Source organism: Schistocerca americana, chromosome 1, assembly GCF_021461395.2.
Source record: "Schistocerca americana isolate TAMUIC-IGC-003095 chromosome 1, iqSchAmer2.1, whole genome shotgun sequence".
NCBI lineage: Eukaryota > Metazoa > Arthropoda > Insecta > Orthoptera > Acrididae > Schistocerca > Schistocerca americana.
Window position 1 is genome coordinate 1,011,594,913 of NC_060119.1, and position 27,460 is coordinate 1,011,622,372.

Here is a 27,460-nt window from a genome sequence, read left to right on the forward strand (position 1 = left end):
TTGAGAAACAATAAAATTTATTAATTCCTCAGAGAATAACTTTTTTAAAGAATCCAGTTGGGATTTTATTGCATTTGAAAGAAAATCTAACAAAGGTGGACCATAAGACTCTCTCACTTCTTTTACTTTCCAGCTTGGATTCTTCATCTGGTTCCAAGTTCAGATGATGGATTTTATATATGATTTGGTCCTTGAGCGTCTGGATACGGTTGGAGGCTCTGCAGAATCGTCAATATCTTCTACTGCTTCTTGTCCTTGGCTTATACCTCCGACTGCAAAATTTTTACTTAATCTCTCATTCTTCCTTCCCTCCATATTTATAGCAGTTGGTGTGGTTGGGGCTTCGGAGCAAACCTCAGCTTCTACCTCTTTTAGCCCTTGACTTTCTCCACTCACAGCAGAATTCTGACATGACGTGCATTTCCTACTTTCTTCAGTATTTGCTCCAGAAAGTTTAGTTTGAATGTCTGCAGAGTTCTCAATTTCTTCTTCTCGTTTACTTCTGTCACTCAGTGCAAAATTTTGCCTTGACATGCTCGAACTGGTGTCGGTGCCCTTAGTATATGTGTAGTACATGCAGGGAAATGACATGGTTTACCTTGAACTTTATCACCTGCTAAATCAGAATCTTCATCAGTGTGTCGTAAGGAGGGATGATACCAACTGATCGTATTGTTCTGTTTCGATCTGCTTCAAGAACATTTATTGTTTCGTCCACAGTCCATAAATTATCGTCACAACTGAAAGACAACACAAGTGTCCAGTGGCAACTGAAGATGCCAGACCTATTTTCCCCGACATACATCATGCAAAGAAAATTTAATTCAAATGCTCATATATTGTGCTGTACTTACATTTTTCGTCGAAACGGTTTTTAACACTCACACACACTAACAGATTTAACATTCGTAAACAGCAACAACGGACTGAGTACTGATACTTCAAACTTTAAACAACAAAGAAAAATGTCCATAACCGCTTCCAACAATTAAATTGTATATAGCATTATCATTGTTACCAACATTAATTTTTAAATTCATTGGCAACTTTAGTTGGGGTTAAGAAAGGACGGAAATGTCTTAGACATATGTGGGAGTGATCCTCTGATAAAACTGTCACTAAAAGCTTCGTTCATTTCGATTAACATCTGCCTGTCTCCTGCTACAGAAGTTACAACAATTTAAGCGTTTTATAAACTCTGTCATATAGCTTCAAAAAGACACAAGAAAAGGACATCGAAACGTCAGTTGCGATGGTGTTCCTGAAAATAACGTTTAAATATTTGTACTGAGTATTTTACAGAACAGCTGTCAGTGTAGGACTGTTAAGGTCAGGAAAATCTTTGGCTTTGTGGCGTCAGTTACGCGATAAAGTATAGTACATTGCCAGCAGCTAGTCAAAAAGTATCGTTGAAATCAAATGCTGAACGCCTGATTTCATCTCTACGCTGTCTTGTGAAGAAATCTATAATATATTACAGCTAGGACATCGCACTGTCGATATTCCCCTTCAGAGAAGTTTCAGTGAAGTCAGCGGCGAACATTCCGTCTGACGGTACTTACTCGGTAATAGCTCCTGACGTCACTTTTATGAGCAGCCTTGGTAACTCCTCCACATACTAAAATTCATATGTCCGCTCGTTCTGGAGGATCTTGCGCACATCTGACTGAACTTCGCGTAAACATTTTGGGTCTTGTTTGTGCGTCGTATTCTATTGTGACTGTAATAATTTTGACTCGTGTATGCGGCTAAAATACACTCCTGGAAATTGAAATAAGAACACCGTGAATTCATTGTCCCAGGAAGGGGAAACTTTATTGACACATTCCTGGGGTCAGATACATCACATGATCACACTGACAGAACCACAGGCACATAGACACAGGCAACAGAGCATGCACAATGTCGGCACTAGTACAGTGTATATCCACCTTTCGCAGCAATGCAGGCTGCTATTCTGCCATGGAGACGATCGTAGAGATGCTGGATGTAGTCCTGTGGAACGGCTTGCCATGCCATTTCCACCTGGCGCCTCAGTTGGACCAGCGTTCGTGCTGGACGTGCAGACCGCGTGAGACGACGCTTCATCCAGTCCCAAACATGCTCAATGGGGGACAGATCCGAAGATCTTGCTGGCCAGGGTAGTTGACTTACACCTTCTAGAGCACATTGGGTGGCACAGGATACATGCGGACGTGCATTGTCCTGTTGGAACAGCAAGTTCCCTTGCCGGTCTAGGAATGGTAGAACGATGGGTTCGATGACGGTTTGGATGTACCGTGCACTATTCAGTGTCCCCTCGACGATCACCAGAGGTGTACGGCCAGTGTAGGAGATCGCTCCCCACACCATGATGCCGGGTGTTGGCCCTGTGTGCCTCGGTCGTATGCAGTCCTGATTGTGGCGCTCACCTGCACGGCGCCAAACACGCATACGACCATCATTGGCACCAAGGCAGAAGCGACTCTCATCGCTGAAGACGACACGTCTCCATTCGTCCCTCCATTCACGCCTGTCGCGACACCACTGGAGGCGGGCTGCACGATGTTGGGGCGTGAGCGAAAGACGGCCTAACGATGTGCGGGACCGTAGCCCAGCTTCATGGAGACGGTTGCGAATGGTCCTCGCCGATACCCCAGGAGCAACAGTGTCCCTAATTTGCTGGGAAGTGGCGGTGCGGTCCCCTACGGCACTGCGTAGGATCCTACGGTCTTTGCGTGCATCCGTGCGTCGCTGCGGTCCAGTCTCAGGTCGACGGGCACGTGCACCTTCCGCCGACCACTGGCGACAACATCGATGTACTGTGGAGACCTCACGCCCCACGTGTTGAGAAATTCGGCGGTACGTCCACCCGGCCTCCCGCATGCCCACTATACGCCCTCGCTCAAAGTCCGTCAACTGCACATACGGTTCACGTCCACGCTGTCGCGGCATGCTACCAGTGTTAAAGACTGCGATGGAGCTCCGTATGCCACGGCAAACTGGCTGACACTGACGGCGGCGGTGCACAAATGCTGCGCAGCTAGCGCCATTCGATGGCCAACACCGCGGTTCCTGGTGTGTCCGCTGTGCCGTGCGTGTGATCATTGCTTGTACAGCCCTCTCGCAGTGTCCGGAGCAAGTATGGTGGGTCTGACACACCGGTGTCAATGTGTTCTTTTTTCCATTTCCAGGAGTGTATATAACCCTGATGGTACTGATGATGAAACACGTGTGATCTGCTGTCTAGAAATCCTCGACTTCTGAACAACTAGGGCTGGTTAATTTCTACAGTCCATTAAGTGTGAACTTCTTTGAGATAAGCTTCTTTCTTTATTCCGTTTCTACTCATTTGTGGTATGCAAATGCCTAATGTTATATTTTTGTAGACAGATCGTATCCCATTTGCTCGACAATTGTATGCATTACTTGAGTTATGCAAAGTGAACACTAGGCAATTTTCGGAATTTATGATCTCTCTTACGGAATGTATGCCCTTCCTGCAACATACTGACGGAATGTATGCCCTTCCTGCAACATACTGATGGCCAGTGATGTGTCCTTATCTGTTGCTTATAATGTTTTTACTTCACCCAAGGCAAACTCTTCATTAAACAGGGGCCAGATTAAGGACAACAACACCACAAAATGATAAAACGCATTTTTCGGCTTCGCGAGTGGGTTTCAAAGAAACTTACATCTAAAGACAGAGAAGATGCGAATCGCTGGATCCTAGGCAGTTCTAGCCGTACGTAAATTCAACGAACGGATTCAAACTTTCCATCCAGTCTCTCGCAAATAAATCTGGAGATAAAAGAGAAGACACCATACAGAAAGCCGAAATATTAAATTCTGCTTTTTAAAAAAGTATTCCCGTATGACGATACATTGTTTGACAGCCGGGGTCCCGGGTTCGATTCCCTGCGGGGTCAGTGATTTTCACCTGCTCCGAGATGAGTTGGTGTCATTGTGTCGTCTTCATCACCATCATTCATCACCATTACGGACGTTGCTGGTAAACTACCTCCTTTAGGACCTTGCCTAGTACGGTGGTGCGGGTCTCCCGCATCGTTCCTCTATGCTCTGTCAAGTAGAATGGGAATTCATTTTCAATACAATGCTATGAAATAAACATTTTTAAACTTGTAACTAATTACATACAACGCTATAGTCTGCTAGAACTTACACGTTAGAAGCGGACTTCTCTGGTTGAAGTTCTAACTCTTTAGTGGCACCCTAGCTACTGATTACCCACGAATATCACCTACAGAGAAAAGTTGTGATCAGTATCACCAGTTTGGATAGTGAATATCAGTACTTCAGTAAAACTAAATGTTGCTTAGAAGTGGTGATGTTGGAAAGGGTAAGGAGTCAAAGTGCCTCTCTATTCCAGGTGTCTCTCAAAGAGACATCAGATGCTGTATCAGCAGATAGTGGGAATTTCATTTTGTCAGCGCATGGATAGTGTCAGTTGTAATGTACAACTATTGGATTAATGGACTGTCCACTCACTCTGGTGAGAGACGTTTGAGTTTTATTAATCCATTAATTAATTCATGTATTCCTATCAATGACATGGGTTCCTTTTACATTTACAGTTTTATTGATATGATATTGAATAACGTAATCTGGAATGATTAATAGTTTAATTGAACTTTGAAAAATTTATAAAAAGGCTATCATGTTAGTTATGAGTGACTGGTATCGTATATTTCACTATGTGCAACCTGGTCCATTGAATTACACATCTCACACAATAACTATTCCTCATTAGCCATTGCATTACATACGTTATGGCCTTGTTCATTTGGGCTGCCTTCATCTACACATTATAAAAACAAATCACAAATATCTGCCAAAATCAAATGACATGGATAATGATGAAAGGAATCAAAAATTTATACACAATTTCTGACACAAATAAATATTTACAGAGGTACTGAACTTCTCTACAGCTCACAAATAACGAGTTGGAAGAACATATTTATTATTTAATTAGTACTTATCAGATTACAGATACTGCATGGAGCTGCGTCACCTTAACAAAGTGTATTGGTCATAAAATGTGCAAAAAGTTTCAATAGTGAATCAAGCAAAAGAGGTTTACAATTCTAAAAACACAGAACTTCCTCCAGGCTTCACTGCTAGCTACCTATTCGGACATCCACATGGTGTTATCTGTCTGATCAGTCAATGTACGAAGATCATTCCTATAAACAAAAGCCTTTGACGTTAATTATTGACTAAACCTTTGGCCAAACCCAAAAAAGAAAGAGGATTTTTGCCTGCTAATTATATGTCCTTTATACATAAAGTAAAAAGTTTTTCCTGGGAATGTCTATATGGTAACATCTACATTGTATATTTTTGTCAACTGCACTGACTGACAGAAAAGTGAAGCACCCAGATGGCGAGCAGCCAACAATATGAAACTTTGTGTGTTGGAGGGTATGCAATGTTATTTCAATGATCACAAAATTGAGCCAAATTTATCAAGGACAGGGCAGTTTGACCCCACTTATCTGTATGATGTTGCACCATGTCCAAACGCAGTCTTTTGTGTTGTGGTGTTAAAGGCACCCTACATATGGGGTTGTAACTCCTTAGTCCAACTATAACTAGTCTCCAACCGATGGTGTGATATGAACAGAATGTTGCATGTTTTTGGAGCGCAGGTGTAGATATGCAGGGGTTGCTATGTGCTTGGTGCATAGTACATCATACTCAGTTGTAGTGGACGGATGTGGACAACTGGAACCTTTACAGTGACTATTCCTGCCCTCACATTCCCATGTTGTCCAAAACTGGACCATTGTCATATCCAGTTGCCCTACAAATCTGGATATTACATGATTCAACCAGCCCACAATGAGGCCCCTTTCAGACTGTCAGGTGCTGACAACACAGTTTCACACAAGTATACTACATCTCAATGTCCGTCACTGTGAACACTCAACATCTGGTTCCATTTCCATCCCTTACATGCCCTACAAGGCCTGATAATGACACTAATGCACCCTGGCAGCCTTTCTACCTATCACAGTGTTGCATCTCTAACCATTTAAATACTCATTGATGGTGTGTACATGTATGAAGTTACACCGACTTTTGACTATCTCTTCTAGGTGATTCATGTTTTTTTGTCAGGCACTGTATTTGACATAACACAATGCTAATGCTAAGTGATGTCTGCAACTACCACTCCCACAGTTTGATCAGTTGTTATTATTCATACATTTTTTAAAATGATGCAATATTTGATGAGTGTATAGCTGTGTGGATAAGTGTCAGTAAACAAGAAACCCGTTAGTCCAGGTTTTATTTTTATCACTTCTTTATCACTTCTCTAATAATGCTTCGTGTAAGTGAAAAATGCTAAGTTGGACTGTCATTTGTATTCCATGCTAAACAGTAAGTTCTGAATTCTGTGCAGGTTTGCTCACAGCACAATATTTGCAAACTGCAATCCAGTTCTTAATATCTGCACCCATATTTTGCCATATAAAGGATTCCCTCTTACTCTATTTCTAGTTTGAAAGACATCTAATGACATCCCCCCCCCCCCCCCCCAATGGTGACTCATGAAAGTAAGTGAAAGTATATGTTACTAATTCTTGAGGGCTCAAAATTTTAGGTTTTTCATCTTTTTGAGCATTACAGTATACAATGTCATTCTTGAGAGTATAGGCTTCACTACTAAGAGTATCGGCCACGACATAATCATTCTCCCAAATGTTACAAACTTCAAAACCGAAAGCCAATATTCTAACTGCCCCTCCTCACTTTCTTGCAGTAAAACTTCTCTTATTCACAACACTGATGCATCAGTTCACAGAACAGTGTGAACTGTTTATTAAAATCTGGTAAAGCTAGCACTGGAGTGCTTAATGTGCTTCAAAGCTCTAGAAGGTGGCTTCCATGATTTGATAAACTCAGACTCTGGCCTTTCTTACATAACTCATTTAATGATGTCATTTTATGGGGGAATCTAGGAATAAACTTTCTAAAGAAGTTTGCCATCCCAATAAAATGGGCTATAAATTTATTATTTTTAGGAGGCAGAAAGCCCAGCATAATTAAAGCTGGTCACTAAATAAATGCCTGCAAGTCTCCACTTTGACCACTGAAATGTTTTTTCCTGCAAAGATAGGAATTTCTGACCCACTAGAAAATACTTGTAAACTTCTAAAATATCATATGGGATGAGCGAGATAATGACAGAGTGACTCAAATGAGAACCTTTAAGAGACTATAAACCATGAGGAGAATAATAAGAAAACTGAAAGTCAAGTAAAATATGCACTGTAAGAACTGTCCAGACCACACCTTATTTTTTCACATCAGCTATTATGACATGAGCTACAGAGGCAGTTCCTTCTGCCATAATCACTGCCTTCCACCAAGAATTTCCATCATTTACAATTAAATTACAACAGACTACAAATACACTAGTAAGCAAAACCTAAGGACAAATGTAACTTTTGAACAATGTGTCACTACCGAGTAATATGGCTCAATAAAACTTGGATTGCACATAAAAAGAACTGCCATAGTACAGTACAGTACAGAAGCAAACAAAAAAATACGCAATGAGATGAACAGAAATGACACTTTTATTCAAATACAATAATTAACTGAAGTCAACACGATTTATGATGGTCCCCTGAATGTTACAAAAGTTGAGACACAGTTCTTCACAGTGTGTATGATCACCTCAGATGGCAATGCATGCTCTTTAACTTGCTCCCAAGCTGGCCACGAGGTTGGTAAGGAGTTCCTGTGGTAGGGCATTCAATTCTTCCACCAGCATGGTTTACAACTACTGGATGATCATTGGTGCATATGGATGTACTGCAGTACATCTCCCCAAAGCATCCCACACATGCTCCATGGGATTTATGTTGGGGGAATGGGCAGATCAGTCCATTTTGCTGAATATCTTAAAGCTTCTCCACCTGCACAGTTCAGTGTGTTTGCAGGTTGTCATCCATAACAATTAAGTCAAAACCAAATGTACCCCTGAAAAGACATACCTGAGGAAGGAGTACAGTGTCACAGTAATGCTGATTGGTGAGTGTAACATGTTCAAAGATTTGGAGGTCAGTACACCCACGCAATATTATGTCTCTCTACACTGTAACATTTGGATCACCAAAACTATCATGTTTGACAATGTTCTTGGATGCATTACATGTTCCCACCTCTTGCCATTTAAGAGCACAAATTTCATGTTGTAACTTACCAACAATATTTGTCTCTGAGACATATTAATAGTTTCTATTGGTTTGAAAGTGCATAATAATTTTCTTATAGGTACAAGAGTTAGATGTTTGTTTTGAATCAAGTATATCCCTGTTCATCTCTTTGTCACTGGTTCTGTTGTGGTATAGATTAGGTCTTTTAGTAGTACTTCATGCATCATCAATGAGCATAACAGGTTTTTTAATACCTTCTAATGATTTTTAAAGTTTGTTGATGAATGTTGTCAATATGGTCTTCTGTTTCCTATTTTGGGCATAAGATTTAGGCCATGCAAATGGCTCAAATGGCTCTGAGCACTATGGGACTTAACTTCCGAGTTCATCAGTCCCCTAGAACTTAGAACTAGTTAAACCTAACCAACCTAAGGACATAACACACATCCATGCCCGAGGCAGGATTCGAACCTGCGACCATAGCAGTCATGCGGTTCCAGACTCTTATGTAGTGAGCTCACTCAACAAAAAATTAGTCACCCCTATATAAATCATTACAACCTAGAACCGCTCGGCCACCCAGACCGGTGCCATGCAAATAATGTGCTATTGATGAAGTAACATTTTTGTACCCGAAGTGCAATTTCACAATTCAGCGTGGAAGAAAAATCATGGAAAATGTAAGCAGGATTATTTTATTTTATTCTATCACATATTAACTTCACAAACAACAAATGAATGAATGAAAGTGAGACATAAAAGTAGTTTTCTCTTATAAAAGCCAACCTAAGATGTTATTAATCAGTTACTTTCAAAGAAGTGTGTATGTATTTTATCACACTTTCCTAAAAGCCTTTGACATAACTGTCAGAAAAGTAAGGGATCCGTATTTAGAGATTCCTTCCTTTTCCCAATTATATACATGAGCACATCAGCATAGCTATCAAATATGTCTTGGGTCATGCAGCTGATTGCTAACATGGCTGAGACCTGTCATGTCCACACAAGATTTCAATGCTTTCCTGGACATGCCAATGTAACAAAACAAGTTACTGGCTTTTAGTTAGTGTCAAATGATCTTATCCAAAACAATCATGTTTGACAATGTTCCTGGATGCATTACGTGTTCCCACCTCTCACCATACAAGAGTAAGTTCTTGTTTCTTTAAGTAATTTGAGAAAGACTGACAGTTTCCTACATCACAAAACATATCTGAATAGCTCATTATAAATTTCAAAAAGCTAAAATATTACCCACAGAGCCAATTCTGTAATTTATATCAATAAACTGTAAAGATTACTTATCCTTTTTGGGATTATAAGAGTTAGCGATCACAGTTAAAAACCTGCATTCATTCAGTACATTCCTCTTGCAAGTATTCATTAGATCACATATCTGTTAAGTATGTAGACAAATGATGAATAGTGTGATCATAAAATATAGAAGTTTTTTTCAGAACATGTAATTGTTTTCTGTGAAATGAGTTGGAAGTAGTATTTGAAAATTGTTTCTTGCCTACTAATACATTCCTTGGCTCTTTTCCTGAAGATTCAAATTATTCTGGGAGTCTGCACAGATGATGTGCAATTGAAGCAATAAAACTGTGTTGCCAAAGTAGTGGATGAGCACATAATCACTGCATACAACATGTGTGCAGATGTATATCTAACATTAATTCTTCTTGAACCATAGTGGCATGCTGATGAACTCTGATGAAAATTAGATATGAGAGTTAGAAATGTTAGCCTATTTTAAAATGGCTTTTCGGCTCTGTACAGAACATACCGTACATCTGCTAATTAGTAACAATATGCAACTATGATCAGTACCAGACCAACTTAATGATCTTTCTTAGGGATGCATGATGATGTTAATGAATGAAGATTGTTTATGTGGGAGGAATGTCTGAAATATGGCTGCAGGCTAAGGTCAGTGGTGTAAATTTGTGTAACAACATGTCAACTACTAATTACAAAGCCAACATATATTTCAAGCTGAGCTTTCATAAACAGTAATGTAGTGAGATAAGACAAGTCAATAATCTCATTCTAACCTTGTATGAGCATTTAAAAAAACTATTTTATATGACAAAACGTAATGATAGTTACTGTTCATCACTATTCCTTCTCCTTATGATTGAGATATTTAAGTTGCTGTTGTAAATACAACTTGTTTATTGTCATTTATATGAAAAAAATATTTTTATTATTGCTCATCAGTAATTCTGTATAATAAAGTCATAACCTCTTAATCAAGTTCTTTCTTTTCAGGTGTTCGTAAATCCTGAAGATTCAAAGTTTTTTGATGGTTCCTTAAAACAGGATGATCCAGATGTGGAAAGAGTTCGCAGGTAAACTTATTACCTATTGTGGGAAGTTCACGTGTTGGTACAATATGTTTGAGATGCTCAGTCAAGTGAACAATTTTTTGAAGCAGGCTGAAATGACAGTTTCATGTATTAATGGAGGAAGTGGATGATAAACCTGTAATTTTATCACTCTGTAACTGATTTACAAAATGATCTACATGTAAAGTCCACTCTTAATTTATTACAAATCACTTGTTCCTTAAAAATTGATAAATTTTTATCATCAGTTTCTACACTCTCACTATTGTTAAAACAAACTGACAATCTTGTGATGTCAGTCTCCATACGTATTAAGTACACCAACAACACCTCCAGTTTCCTGACCACTCTCCTTGTACATAAATATGCCTTTTTCATAAAGTCTTGCCACCCACATACATACATGATGATCAGCTCCAACTCAGTAGCTGAAGTTGTGGTCATTGTCTTCACAGGCTGCGAGTACCACACAAAACTAATCATAAAGAAATTTCTGTGGCATATCCTCCATGCATGTAACTTTCCAACCATTCCCACAACCAGGTGACATCCATTATCCTCTCATTAACAATAAATCATAGACTGAATCAGCTGAACCACAGCCTCTGTCTGAACTTTTACTATCCCCATATTCTGACCCAAAATGACAAATTTTCTTTCCAAAATCCTTCCTACTTCTCTGCAGCTGGTATTTCTTAACATTGTCTTTAATACTTTCAAACTTCTAACACCAAATTGCTGACCATTATTTAACTCCAGAAGTTAAAATTCTTAATTCTGTCAATACAGATATACAAAATTACAACAAACCATTATTAATACATGTGTATATTTGCAAGATGGTTACCTACACACTTCAGCATGAGGTCACTGTGATGTGTGAAATTTTTTAACCCCTTGTTAACATGATGAATGGTTGAAGGGGAAGATGAATCAAAATAATAAGGGTGTCACTGAAAGTTTATTTATTTGATGTACTTCAGTTGATACATGTTTCATAATTACAAATGGATCTTGATACTTTGATCACTTAATGACAATTATATGCAGTATTCGCAATTTAGTGCATTTATAGCACAAACTGCAGCATTGCACATGCGGTGTATGATATTTTCATATATTCAGTTCTTTACAGTATATGACTAGTTCCCTTTTGTTTAAATTTACATACATATACATTGTTTATCAAGACTGAATGATGATTAATTCTTTTTTCTTGCTTTTGCATAAGTCATACTTTTGGCTTTTCCTTGCAACAATCAGTAAATCCATTTAAAGAATAAAACAGGCTTTTCTCCAGTATTTCTCTTGCTGTGTGCTTAAAGGCATTAATAGTCTTTACTTGACTAATATTGCTTTGAAGACAGTTGAATGTGATACACTTTTCTCATAATGACATGTTCCACGTTGGTTTATTCTCAGTATCCAACTGTTCACTTTTTCGTACAGATGAACCTCCAGTTTTTTTGTTAATTCTAATTACTAATGTTCTTCTCAGAGTGTACTAGTATTACACGCACACACACACAACGAATTTTTTTAAAGTGCCCAGCACTGCCCTGACCCATTCTGACTACTACCGCCAAGCAGGCAGCACTACTAAGTTACTGCTGGATTCCTGTTTATTCATCATAAGTTACTATTCCTGTTAATACATGTCAGTAGAATGAAAGTCAGGCTAGACTAATCTAGGAGAGCTCTATCAAATGGGCATGTAAAATTTTGATTTAAAAATAAGTTTTTTGTAATGGATAACAAACTAACGCCTCTTGTTTTACATTGAGTATCCCGTCACAACCTTATCAGCAGTAATTGTTTGGATTGACTCCAGTTACACAATTCAAGAACAAAATTGTAAATATCTGCCAAAACATTAGAGACAATATGCCTATGACTTTTAGGGGAGACATCTGGTGTATACATAAATATCTGTTACTGTTTAAATATTTAGTAGTTTGAATGTTTGAAGGCATCTTGTTCATTGTTTCACATTGGTCATTAAGCATATTGGCCTTTTCTGTAGGATGAGTACCTCCTTCATACTTATTTACCTTCCCCATAATTCTGTTCCATATGACATTATGGATTCTAAGTGTGCAAAGGACTTCAGTACTAACAATTTTGGCTAACTTTCATAGTGCATAGCAGTCTGAATTTAATTTACTGCTTATACTACTGAGGTATTCAGTCCATGTTGATTTATCATTGAGGTGGAGACCCTAAAGAGTTTACACAAAGTACTTGCGCAAGTTTGTTGTCTGATTTTTTGCATTAACTCTTTACTTTTTTAATGATTGTTTTTAAAGCTCATAATATCTGTTCCTTTTTTTCTAATTTGATATCAGTTTATTATTTCCAAACCTGTTATCTAGTCTAAGAACACACTTTCAGCTCCATGTGTAGATGTTTTTAGATGCATCTCCTTAATTGAACTATTTGTGTCATCTGCAAATAAAATGGATTTCATCTGAAAGGTGAGTGACCTTTGGACACTTCCCTCAGGCACACCATTTAGAATCTTCCCCATATATGAGTAGCATTTATTAATCTGCTAATCTCATATTTCTACTTTTTGATATCTGTTCATTAAGTAGGATTTTATCAGATTGAATGCTGTACCTCTCACTCTGTAAAGTTCTAGCTTTTGCATAAGAATTTTGTGAATGCTGTGGTCTCCTCTAGGAGAGGGTCCATACAGAAGAGCTGTACAAGAATAGAAAAAGTTGCAAGAGGCTCATCATCAGCACCTGGAAAAACGAACATGCAACCTGATAATGATGATGATGATGATGATAACTAACACATGTGTATGTTGGCAGAATGGTTGTCCATAAACTTCAGTTTCACTTTGACTTATTTGTAGAAGATAAAGTTGTTTCCAACAGGAGTGTCAACTTCTAAGGTTTGAGGGTGTGAATAGATGCCACGAAGAAGGTAAAGAAGGTATGAAATGTTTTTGCTGAAAACTGCTGCAAAACACTTTTTCTTGCTTCTAATCACTATCATAACAAAAGAATTTTAGAAAATTCAGAAAACCAGAGATCAAACAATATTTACAAAATTTTACTTCTCTCAGCTGAAATCCAACAGTTTCTGTTTTGGTTGTAAATAATTATTATTTTGAGGACACTTTAACATGACAGTTTTAGGTGTAAGGTGTATTGAGTTATGGTAATATAATTTACTGCTGGATGTTGGATCTCAAGTATCACATTTATAACAGTAGCAACCTAAGCAAGTAATCATGGGGTAACCATTACCAAACAATTTGTGTACTTTGGCTTGCTTTGGGTTGTGCATTGCTGATTGTCTTCTTTTCTTTTCTAAATGAGTGAAGAGACTAATTGTATTCCACGAGGAGGTATGGCTTTCACAATACCAGAAGGAATTGGTGTTCCCTTTGACAATGTGTCAGTCTGCTCTTCCAGAAGTATAAAACATTGGTGCATGAGTGGTTGGTTTTTCCCCAGCACCACTCCTCTCTGGGCTGTCTAAGCTCTTGTTAGTTACACTTGCATGCATCTGTCGCGTTATAGAGTCTGCACTACAGTGTTCAGTCATATTAAACAGATCTTGACTTCACCACTCTACAGATAGATCATAGGGGTCATCTAAAGCTGTGCTTGAACTTGTATGCTGTAATTTATTTTCTGTGCATAAAGTTATTTTAAACAACTGTAAAATATAAAGAACATTTACAGCATTATTTGTGTACACAAAGAAGGTTTTCACACTCTTCTATGATTTAATTCATACAGTAGGACAGTCATTCACCCCATAATGAACAGCTGATTTTATATGTAATTAAGTACAACATTTATTGCTAGGAGAAGATTGTAGCACTTACATTATTATTTGTTATTTCCAAGTTATATGGGTTTTTATGTATAAACTATTGTTTAAGCCACTTTCTAAAAGTACTTCCTGCCAACATCTTAAGATCATTTTGTAGCAAATTGTGGAAAACAGCTCTCATCAACACCTACAGCTTCTTTGACATAAAGGTTTCTTTGTTGCTGTTAATGTTAATTTTCTGGTACCCACATGAAATCCATTTTATGCCAGATATCATTGTTGTGAATTTGCACATTACTATTTATGACCTTAATGTCTTCTTTCACTAACATAATTAATATTTGTTTTTCCTATTGGCTCTGAAGAAACATTTACATGCCAAGATCACTAGTAAAGCATTTATTTGCCTTAGGTAACCGTTTTTGGCAAGGCTATGTTGCCTCTCTGCATCTTAATGTTTTATAACACTACATCATCAAGCACAAGATCCAAAGATGGCAACGTAGCCTTGCTGAAACTGCTTATCCAACCCTTACTAGCCATCTTGCATTTGAATGCTTCTTCAGAGTCCATCCTACTGCAGGTTGCCCCCACACTGATACAATGTCAGGAATACATAATGTATTTTTCTATGATTACTTTTAGTCTGTCTCTCTCAAATTGAGCTCCTGCCTTTTCAATGAAGTTTTGATCCTCTTCATTAAGGTTGGGCTCACTGCCTGCCCAAAAGATACCAAATGAGTCTTTGGCATGCATAGTTTTTATTGGGTAAAATCAGCATTTGAGTACTAGGTTACATTAGAGGAGCATAGCTTTTATCAGAGCAGTTGCTTTTTTATTAATGTGATAAACCTATATAAAATAATTTAGAAGTCATTCCCATAAGCATCAGTATAAGTAGACTATACCTAGTCAAAATTTGTTGTTTTCTTACATTTTGGGAGTAGTCTACAGTTGCTGCTTCTGCATATTAATGTGTAATTTGATTCATTCCACATCCAAGTATTCCCTCCTGCATGACACGATTTATGGAACATGATATATAGGCGAAGATGAGGCACTGTGTAACAAAAAAGTTATTTTCTTAAATTTTGAAAAATGTATTTGTGAAGACATTTTTCTTTTATGTATTTTTTTAAGGATCCCTTAACAATCATTTAAAGCTCACAGACTGAGTGAGGCTTTGAAACTGGTGTAGTTACTGAGCATGTTAAGTACGAATGTAAATTGTTACAATGTTTCCCAGTGCGGGGTAGAGTGTAACACATACTGAGGTACGGTGTAATAAGCATGAAAACCCATATTCATATTGGCATAACTTGTATTATTCAACTATTTCAGAACACAAGCTACAATTAAATGCTAGACAAAACTAATATTTAAAATCTTTGAAAATAATTTCAATTTTTTACAACATTCACTGGATATAAAAATTCAAGACATCCCTGCAGCCATTTGGTTTTCCCAAAAACCATTGTCAAAATGTAAACTTTCATGACTGTAAATGTCACACCTATTAAAATATTCCAAGCTATTTTGCTATGGTCAGATGAATTTCTTGTTCAAAACTAACAACAAGAAGTTCATCCCATCATGGCACAAGAGCCCAGAATATTTAAATAAAAACCATTGCTACATTTTTTGTGAGACATATGTTGTATTAGCTGCATGTAGATATTACAAAAGTGACTGACCCCATTGCATATGTTGTCATAAACACTTTCCAGTACCAGTACCAAATACTCCAGCCCTACCATTGGCAAAACGTATCTATAATGTGAAAAACCCTAGCCTGCTGTTAAGCATTCTGTTCCATGTAGCAGCAAAGATTTGGCCACTCAGTTCACCAAACTGGTCATCAGGATTCTCTCTCCCAACACCAATGTACTCCGAATCCATACATATGGGAAATGGCTATCCAAAACGATATTGTTTATGAAATACTTGTGTGACTCTTCCTAGAATATTGCTGAGGGGTGTGGGCCCCAAACTAAATTGTGAGTTACATAAATGAGAATATTTCTTACAACATAGCCTGCTAGCCACTGTCCCACACCCAGCTACATCCTTTTCCCATGCCTCCCACTTTACACCATTAATCTACACTCACACTTTCATCTCTAATATCCCTCTCCTCTTCTTCCGTTCTATCTACCCCTCCCAATCTATTTTTCCATGTCATGTGCCTCTCGTGATCCCCCCCCCCCCCCCAATCCCCCCCACACACACAGACTGCACACACATGATCAGTACTTCAATATGCACAGTATTAGTATTTTGTAAGCAATCTTCAATTGTAGATAATTTACAGTATCCCAGAATCCTTTGCAGTACAATGGAAATTACCCTCTGTCATGCACTTCACAGTTGTTTTTAGAGTGTAGGTGTAATTGTAGATATCGTTGTTGTGGTCTTCGGTCCTGAGACTGGTTTGATGCAGCTCTCCATGCTACTCTATCCTGTGCAAGCTTCTTCATCTCCCTGTACCTACTGCAACCTACATCCTTCTGAATCTGCTTAGTGTATTCATCTCTTGGTCTCCCTCTACGATTTTTACCCTCCACACTGCCCTCCAATACTAAACTGGTGATCCCTTGATGCCTCAGAACATGTCGTACCAACCGACCCCTTCTTCTAGTCAAGTTGTGCCACAAACTTCTCCTCTCCCCAATCCTATTCAATACTTCCTCATTAGTTATGTGATCCACCCATCTAATCTTAAGCATTCTTCTGTAGCACCACATTTCGAAAACTTCTATTCTCTTCTTGTCTAAACTATTTATCATCCATGTTTCACTTCCATACATGGCTACACTCCATACAAATACTTTCACAAACGACTTCCTGACACTTAAACCTATACTCGATGTTAACAAATTTCTCTTCTTCAGAAACGCTTTCCTTGCCATTGCCAGTCTACATTTTATATCCTCTCTACTTCGACCATCATCAGTTATTTTGCTCCCCAAGTAGCGAAACTCCTTTACTACTTTAAGTGTCTCATTTCCTAATCTAATTCCCTCAGCATCACCCGACTTAATTCGACTACATTCCATTATCCTCGTTTTGCTTTTGTTGATGTTCATCTTACATCCTCCTTTCAAGACACTATCCATTCCGTTCAACTGCTCCTCCAAGTCCTTTGCTGTCTCTGACAGAATTACAATGTCATCGGCGAACCTTAAAGTTTTTATTTCTTCTCCATGGATTTTAATACCTACTCCGAATTTTTCTTTTGTTTCCTTTACTGCTTGCTCAATATACAGATTGAACAACATCGGGGAAAGGCTACAACCCTGTCTCACTCCCTTCCCAACCACTGCTTCCCTTTCATGTCCCTCGACTCTTATAACTGCCATCTGCTTTCTGTACAAATTGTAAATAACTTTTCGCTCCCTGTATTTTACCCCTGCCACCTTCAGAATTTGAAAGAGAGTATTCCAGTCAACATTTTCAAAAGCTTTCTCTAAGTCTACAAATGCTAGGAACGTAGGTTTGCCATTCCTTAATCTAGCTCCTAAGATAAGCCTTAGGGTCAGTATTGCCTCATGTGTTCCAATATTTCTATGGAATCCAAACTGATCTTCCCCGAGGTCGGCTTCTACTAGTTTTTCCATTCATCTGTAAAGAATTCATGTTAGTATTTTGCAGCCATGACTTATTAAACTGATAGTTCAGTAATTTTCACATCTGTCAACACCTGCTTTCTTTGGGATTGGAATTATTATATTCTTCTTGAAGTCTGAGGGTATTTCGCCTGTCTCATACATCTTGCTCACCAGATGGTAGAGTTTTGTCAGGACTGGCTCTCCCAAGGCCATCAGTAGTTCTAATGGAATGTTGTCTACTCCCGGGGCCTTGTTGCGACTCAGGTCTTTCAGTGCCCTGTCAAACTCTTCACGCAGTATCATATCTCCCATTTCATCTTCATCTACACCCTCTTCCATTTCCATAATATTGTCCTCAAGAACATCGCCCTTGTATAGACCCTCTATATACTCCTTCCACCTTTCTGCTTTCCCTTCTTTGCTTAGAACTGGGTTTCCATCTGAGCTCTTGATATTCATATAAGTGGCTCTCTTTTCTCCAAAGGTCTCTTTAATTTTCCTGTAGGCAGTATCTATCTTACCCCTAGTGAGATAAGCCTCTACATCCTTACATTTTACTTCTTGCCATCCCTGCTTAGCCATTTTGCACTTCCTGTCGATCTCATTTTTGAGACGTTTGTATTACTTTTTGCCTGCTTCATTTACTGCATTTTTATATTTTCTCCTTTCATCAATTAAATTCAGTATTTCTTCTGTTACCCAAGGATTTCTACTAGCCCTCGTCTTTTTACCTACCTGATCCTCTGCTGCCTTCACCACTTCATCCCTCAGAGCTACCCATTCTTCTTCTACTGTATTTCTTTCCCCCATTCTTGTCAATTGTTCCCTTATGCTCTCCCTGAAACTCTGTACAACCTCTGGTTCTTTCAGTTTATCCAGGTCCCATCTCCTTAAATTCCGACCTTTTTGCAGTTTCTTCAGTTTTAATCTACAGTTCATAACCAATAGATTGTGGTCAGAGTCCACATCTGCCCCTGGAAATGTCTTACAATTTAAAACCTGGTTCTGAAATCTCTGTCTTACCATTATGTAATCTATCTGAAACCTGTCAGTATCTCCAGGCTTCTTCTATGTATACAATCTTCTTTTATGATTCTTGAACCAAGTGTTAGCTATGATTAGGTTGTGCTCTGTGCAAAATTCTACCAGGCGGCTTCCTCTTTCGTTTCTTACCCTCAATCCATATTCACCTACTACGTTTCCTTCTCTCCCTTTTCCTACTGACAAATTTCAGTCACCCATGACTATTAAATTTTCGTCTCCCTTCACTACCTGAATAATTTCTCTTATCTCATCATACATTTCTTCAATTTCTTCGTCATCTGCAGAGCTAGTTGGCATATAAACTTGTACTACTGTAGTAGGTGTGGGCTTCGTATCTATCTTGGCCACAATAATGTGTTCACTATGCTGTTTGTAGTAGCTTACCTGCATTCCTATTTTCCTATTCATTATTAAACCTACTCCTGCATTACCCCTATTTGATTTTGTGTTTATAACCCTGTACTCACCTGATCAAAAGTCGTGTTCCTCCTGCCACCGAACTTCACTAATCCCACTATATCTAACTTTAACCTATCCATTTCCCTTTTTAAATTTTCTAACCTACCTGCCCGATTAAGGGATCTGACATTCCACGCTCCGATCCGTAGAACGCCAGTTTTCTTTCTCCTGATAACGACATCCTCTCGAGTAGTCCCCGCCCGGAGGTCTGAATGGAGGACTATTTTACCTCCGGAATGTTTTACCCAAGAGGACGCCATCATCATTTAACCATACAGTAAAGCTGCATGCCCTCGGGAAAAATTATGGCCATAGTTTCCCCTTGCTTTCAGCCGTTCGCAGTACCAGCACAGCAAGGCCGTTTTGGTTAGTCTTACAAGGCCAGATCAGTCAATCATCCAGACTGTCGCCCCTGCAACTACTGAAAAGGCTGCTGCCCCTCTTCAGGAACGATATGTTTGTCTGGCCTCTCAACAGATACCCCTCCATTGTGGTTGCACCTACGGTAAGGCTATCTGTATCGCTGAGGCATGCAAGCCTTCCCACCAACGGCAAGGTCCATGGTCCATGGGGGTAGGTTGTAGATATCAAAGCCTGTCATTTGCTTTGGCTACAAATGAGCCAGTGTGACTGTTCTATTTCAACATGCACTGTTACTCCAGTGTATTTTCAGAACATGATTAACTGCAGCTGGAATCCATCAATCTTGCAGTCAAAGACACATCAATTTTTGCAGTTGACATAGTTCTCCTTCTCCTTTTAGTTTCTATGATATGTGTTTTTGTCCACATTAGGGGACTGTGCCTGCTGCCACACAATTACCTAGAGGAAAAGGAAAGGAAGGGGGAGTATAAGATGGGATGAGATAGGATAGGATAGGACAGGACAGGGCACTAGACGGGATGTTGTGAGACACACTTCATGTGGATCCTCTATGGAGACCTTTCCAGCTTGGGAGGCCCTGCCAGTAGTTAGACTACCGCCAGTATAGCCCTCCACTTCATTGGGTCACACAAACCCCCTCACCTACAAGGACAGTGTTTCATTAAGGTGGTGTCTCGTGAGGGGGACAGTTGACATGGTGCACAACTATAAATTAATGTAAATTAAGTGTTACTTACAATTTTTGCAATAAGTTGCCATTTTTACCTCTTTGTTAGCCACTGACTGCTAATAACAGAACATACTCCATATGGTTGACACATGAAATCTATGAATGTGCTTTTAGCTACTAATGGCTACTAATACACAGTTTGTGGATTTTATTGAGTATTTCTTTTTTTTTTACATTCAACATAAAGATGTTTGAAGTAAGGTTTAATTTCAAAAATAATTTAGTCAGGTCTTAAGATTTTTTGGTACTGAGCTTCCTGTAATCTTTTAGAGAACTTAAAACTATGCAAGATCATACTTTTGTCTTTAGCAATCAACATTCTACCAGAGGAGAGTCTTCGCAAGAGGTTAAGTACAGGTCCGGCACATTGCTTTTACCTGTTAATATTTCTTACAGAACACACATTAATAAGCATAAGTAGCCACTGCAGGTTTCTTTACAATGAGCACATAAAAGGGTCAATGAAGAAGCAAATTAGTCATGTCAGCCAATCAATAAATCACTCAATCCTTCTTGTTTAATTACTACACTCCTGGAAATTGAAATAAGAACACCGTGAATTCATTGTCCCAGGAAGGGGAAACTTTATTGACACATTCCTGGGGTCAGATACATCACATGATCACACTGACAGAACCACAGGCACATAGACACAGGCAACAGAGCATGCACAATGTCGGCACTAGTACAGTGTATATCCACCTTACGCAGCAATGCAGGCTGCTATTCTCCCATGGAGACGATCGTAGAGATGCTGGATGTAGTCCTGTGGAACGGCTTGCCATGCCATTTCCACCTGGCGCCTCAGTTGGACCAGCGTTCGTGCTGGACGTGCAGACCGCGTGAGACGACGCTTCATCCAGTCCCAAACATGCTCAATGGGGGACAGATCCGGAGATCTTGCTGGCCAGGGTAGTTGACTTACACCTTCTAGAGCACGTTGGGTGGCACGGGATACATGCGGATGTGCATTGTCCTGTTGGAACAGCAAGTTCCCTTGCCGGTCTAGGAATGGTAGAACGATGGGTTCGATGACGGTTTGGATGTACCGTGCACTATTCAGTGTCCCCTCGACGATCACCAGTGGTGTACGGCCAGTGTAGGAGATCGCTCCCCACACCATGATGCCGGGTGTTGGCCCTGTGTGCCTCGGTCGTATGCAGTCCTGATTGTGGCGCTCACCTGCACGGCGCCAAACATGCATACGACCATCATTGGCACCAAGGCAGAAGCGACTCTCATCGCTGAAGACGACACGTCTCCATTCGTCCCTCCATTCACGCCTGTCGCGACACCACTGGAGGCGGGCTGCACGATGTTGGGGCGTGAGCGGAAGACGGCCTAACGGTGTGCGGGACCGTAGCCCAGCTTCATGGAGATGGTTGCGAATGGTCCTCGCCGATACCCCAGGAGCAACAGTGTCCCTAATTTGCTGGGAAGTGGCGGTGCGGTCCCCTACGGCACTGCGTAGGATCCTACGGTCTTTGCGTGCATCCGTGCGTCGCTGCGGTCCGGTCCCAGGTCGACGGGCACGTGCACCTTCCGCCGACCACTGGCGACAACATCGATGTACTGTGGAGACCTCACGCCCCACGTGTTGAGCAATTCGGCGGTACGTCCACCCAGCCTCCCGCATGCCCACTATACGCCCTCGCTCAAAGTCCGTCAACTGCACATACGGTTCACGTCCACGCTGTCGCGGCATGCTACCAGTGTTAAAGACTGCGATGGAGCTCCGTATGCCACGGCAAACTGGCTGACACTGACGGCGGCGGTGCACAAATGCTGCGCAGCTAGCGCCATTCGACGGCCAACACCGCGGTTCCTGGTGTGTCCGCTGTGCCGTGCGTGTGATCATTGCTTGTACAGCCCTCTCGCAGTGTCCGGAGCGAGTATGGTGGGTCTGACACACCGGTGTCAATGTGTTCTTTTTTCCATTTCCAGGAGTGTATTTTCTCATAAATTTTGTACTACAGTAATAAGTTTTTATTACTTTTAGATGATTTAATTTTGTTTTGTATCTATATGTATTATAAATAATCTGTCTGCATGTGAAGGACAGTCTCAGGAACTACTGCATGGATTTTGATTCAGTTTTCACTAATACCTAGAATGAGTCACAAGGAAGGTTTGTGTATACACACTGCCTGATAAAAAAAGTGAATCACCCAAAAGAAAAGATTGATGTCAATGTAACTTCGTACATGTACACATCAATGGCGAATTGGTAAATGACTGGAGCTGCAATTTTCTGTGACGGGTAGAAGCCACCAAAGTGGATTAGTGTTGCTTGTGTTTAGTGTCATTACCAGGCCTGATAAAGTCTGTAAAAGGCATGAACAGCATCTGTAGTTCAATGATCACTGTGAAGGACATGGAGATGCCACATATTCATCTGAGAGAGCATTATGAGTATTTTGCAGTCTGAAAGCAGCCCCATTGTGGGTCTCCATTGGCCCAATGCTGGATGCATGAGAATGTCAGAGTAGGCAAACACATCATCATGATTCCAGCCAACCACAGCTAACCACCACAAGGAATGATCACCATAGTACACACCAAGTACATCAGAAACCCTTAACATCTGCACTTTCCATCTGAAGACAAGTAATAAACTCACTGCTACATTCTGCACCATGAAAAACCATTGATCCAAGGCTAACAGCAGTCAGACAATAGAACTGCCATTCCATGTGTAGACTGCCATTAATATCACAACACAAAGAGCTGTATTTCGAGCAGTTCCATGACTAGGAAGCATGGACTGATTATGATTTGCAGTTCTGCACTATCCCAGATGGTCACTGTCAGCAAGTATGGTGGTGACCTGGGGAAGGATCCCACTCTTCCAATGTTTTTGAGAGGCACAGCAGTATTACTCTTGGTGTCATGACATGGGGACCCATAAGGTATCATTTCAGTCGCAGGTGGTAGAGACTGAGGGAACACTGGTGGCACAACGGTACATCACAGACCTCCTGCACCCTCATATGTTACGTCTCATCTGACAATATGGTGGTGCTATTTTCAACAGGATAATGTTTGTCCACACGTGGCTTGTGTCTGTATAAACTGCCTGCATGATGCTGAGGTACTCCTGTACCCAGCAGGATTCCCCAGATTTGTCACCAGCTGAACATGTGTGGAAGCAGCACAGAGATCAACTTCATACCAGCCCCAATACCCAGGCTGTAACAGATCAGTTACAGCAGTTATGCACCAGCATGCCCCTATAGAGAATACAGCAGCTTTATTACATTCTTCCCAACTGAATCAGTACATGCATCCAGACCAGAAAGGGTGCAACATTATACTGATAAGTGGGCGCATACTGACAAATTCTTCATAAATTTGACTCAGTTTTGTAATTACTGAAATAACATCACATACTTTCTCAAACTGTGAAGTTTCATTTTGATTCCTCCTCCACTTCGCTTGATGTGTAATACATGTATTGTTAGTCATTCTGTATTTAATTGCCATTTAGAGTGACATCTCGTGGCAATGATTTGAGCTTCGAGCTGGTCAACTGCATAGGAGGTGGTATCTGGTGGGAAAAGTAGTAAAGTAAACAGCTGTCACAACACAAGAGAGCACTGAAGCTTGACTTGAATGTATATATGTCTCAAAAAGAATGGTCAGTATTCAGGGATATGGCAGGAATGATAATCCGAAGCAAAAAAAGTCTAGTTAACATGGGCTCTAAAATCCATACCATGAGCATTTCATCGTCAGTACTGTGAAACGAATCTCTTCTACCACAAGCACTTTGTTTTCCATATTTAGGGAGGAGGTAGTGTAGACCAAAATAAGACAGAATTGTGTGACAAACATGGCCCATAAAATGCACAACTTAAAAGTTATGAACACTTGTTCAGTAACAGAGGTGTATTTCATATTAACAAAGATGAACAAGTGCTCATAGCTCTTAAGATATGCCCTTTAGAATCCATAATTACTGGGCTTTTTGTTTCTTCTTTTAGTTCTTACTACCACTTCTCAAAATACGGATAGCAAAAGCTTGCAATAGAGGAGATTTGTTTACAGTATCGAAGATAAAGTACTCATAGCTCACAAGGTATTCATTTTAGCACTCATGTTTACTAGACATTTTTGTTTGAATAATTGTTCCTGTCATATCCCTGAATACTGACCATTCCTACTGAACATCCTGTATGTATCTTTTACACAAATCAGTACATACTAAAAATTAAAGCTCCCACTGTGTCTTTTTCTGTCTGTGTGTGAAGGCTAATGTCATGAACTACTGTAGAGGGGTGGGTACAGTTTTCACCAACAGACAGCCTAATAGAAAAGGAGGGTTTACGTACATAATTTATTACCACTGCTTCAGACAAATTGTCTGGCTGTAGATACTTAGTGCTACCCATGTGAAGCCAGGGCAGGTTGCTAGTAATCTTATATAATAGACTGCAGTGAAGCATTTTCAGTAGAAATACAATATTGAAACAATGATGTGTACAGCATCAAGGAACAAATTTTACTTATCAGCTTTGTCTGTTACTTTCACTGTATTTTATGACAATGAAAGCAGATTCTAAGAGATGCAGATATTATGATTATTTTAGATAAACAGTGAATGGAAAAATGAATCAGATTTTGGGTTCACATATTTTGTATTAATACATTCTGTCCACAATTCTCAAGGTTGAAATTCAATGTATTTTTAAATAAAATCTTCATCTTGTTTCAGGGCCCATCGCAATGATCTAGAAAACATCCCTGTTTTCATGTTGATTGGTGGTTTGTATACACTGACTAATCCAGATCGAGAATTGGCACTAAATCTGTACCGTGGATACTTTGCTTTCCGACTTGCACACACTATTGTGTATGCAGTGTATCCAGTCCCACAGCCGGCAAGAGCACTTTGCCATTTTGGAGCACTGTCGATTTGTGTCTTTATGGGATTTAAGGTTTTAAAGTTTTTCTATTAAGACAGATTGTTTGATTAAAGAAACACAATCATTAGCTCATACTTCCAGCATCTTTGTGTTACATGAAAAACGTGTACTATTATTCCAAATTAACAATGTTTACTTACTTATTAACTTAGTGTTTCACATTTGAACCTATTTTGCTGTAGTTTGGATTATTACAATCTGTCAGTAAATTTAGCAGTTTTTCTACTTTTTTACAGACATTATAAGTAAACAAATATGAATCATATTTTGGAAATGCAATATATATTTTTAAGATTTGAATGATTACAAAACTGAGCTACTTTAAGTTTCATTAATAAATTCATTCTTTTGTACACACATTTAAGCTTTGTAAGTATAGTTGACAATAAAGTTCCAAAAGATTTGTTGTTAGGGAATGACTTTAACAATGGACTCACTTCACTACTGTATTCAAATGACTCATAGCATATTTGTAAACATTCTCCTCTGTAATGGCTCAATAGAGTATGAAATATGAATAAATGTGGGTGTGGAATGGACAGGAAACACATCACTGGGCTCTGCCAGCTATCACAAGTTAATTTTATATGCTGAATTCCTTACAAGTGTTCATTAACAAAAAGTTCTGTTGGTGCAATAAAACTTGGCTTTTTTCCTATAACATTTACTGTTGGAACTGCTCCAATGCTACTTTATACAAAAAATCTGATTTATATATGACAATAAAAAAGTGGATGTTGTAAGTCCACTTCTTCAACAGCACGGGTGTTATTGGATGCCAGTTAAGTATTTAAAAGTGATGCTGGGCTTTGGCCTTTGACCAGTGTTGTTGGTATGATGATAGAAAGGAGATCACTGCATAGGAGTACATGTGAAGATTTTTTTCCATGTACATCTTAAACGTTCTCATGAAGCATTCTGCCATGCCATTAGACATAGGGGAAAATGAAGGTGTGGGTGCAAAATTGCTGAAAACCTGAGGATGTCAAATGCAGACCATTATCTGGAACAAGAGTTTGTGTGGCTCCTTCAACATAAAAAATAGTTGTGAGTACCTTAGTGGTATTTTCCATTAAGGTCTGTAGCACTTTTATTACATGTAAGAGACGAGAGTAAACACCTATCAAAATCAAACACATGGCCCCATAGAAAAGACACAAAAAATTTGAATGCATCCAGTCCCATGGCTGCATGGTGTAGACCATGGCTGGTAGGTTTGCACTGGTGCTTGTTGCTGGAACTGCGTACCTGACACTTTTGAGTCACTTGCACAATATACTCATCTACATGTGGCAAATACACATACTGTCAGGCATGATTCTTCATTCTGCAAAGCTCCAGTGAAACTGATGCATTAGTCACAATAGACAGGAGCACAGAACCCCTGGAATCACCACTCACCATCCATCTTAATTCAACAAGAGGACACCTTTGAAAAGATGTAAGGCATGGTGTCATGAAGGGAAAAAAATATATTACAAAATTCTGTGGAGGCTGCCAAAGGAAGAGTATGTGCTCAATCAGTTTGTATGAACTGGCCAACTTGAGTCAAGAGTGGATCTTTTTGTGTGGCTGCTGCAACTTCTCTGGAAGTGACTGTTCCAATTGTGAATCAATGTAGAAACAAACAGCCTTTTGCTTACCAAATTCCTCTTTGAAACCATAGGGAATGTTGGCAGCACATTGGTATTCACATGCTGAGCTGATGTATGATAATAAATGGAGTATCATAAATTTGATATAAAAATCCCAGTGTTGTAACCTGTGAGGTGTTTGTTAAGAGAACTTTCACTTACAGCCAAATATTAACAAAAACAACTTGTGATCTGTGACCAGATTAAATCCATTGCCATACAAGAAAATGCAGAACTTCTGGATACTAAATATAACTGCCAGTGTCTCCTTCTCTATCCATGAATAATTTTCTCATACTGGGGTCAGTATCTTAGAGGTAAAATGATAACCATTCTGAACATTCAGGTACTTGCTTGGC

At 39.5% G+C, this 27,460-nt stretch overlaps 1 protein-coding gene across 1 annotated transcript in view; it reads left to right on the plus strand.

Moving 5' to 3' along the window:
• The window catches only part of LOC124616165 (microsomal glutathione S-transferase 1-like), a 41,055-nt gene extending 14,927 nt beyond the window's left edge, over positions 1–26,128 (plus strand). The window contains exons 2-3 of the mRNA XM_047144449.1: positions 10,446–10,525; positions 25,257–26,128. Coding sequence (XP_047000405.1) covers positions 10,446–10,525; positions 25,257–25,500 — 324 coding nt within the window. The 3' untranslated portion in view covers positions 25,501–26,128. The remainder of the gene's footprint in view (positions 1–10,445; positions 10,526–25,256) is intronic.
• Positions 26,129–27,460: the final 1,332 nt, after the last annotated feature.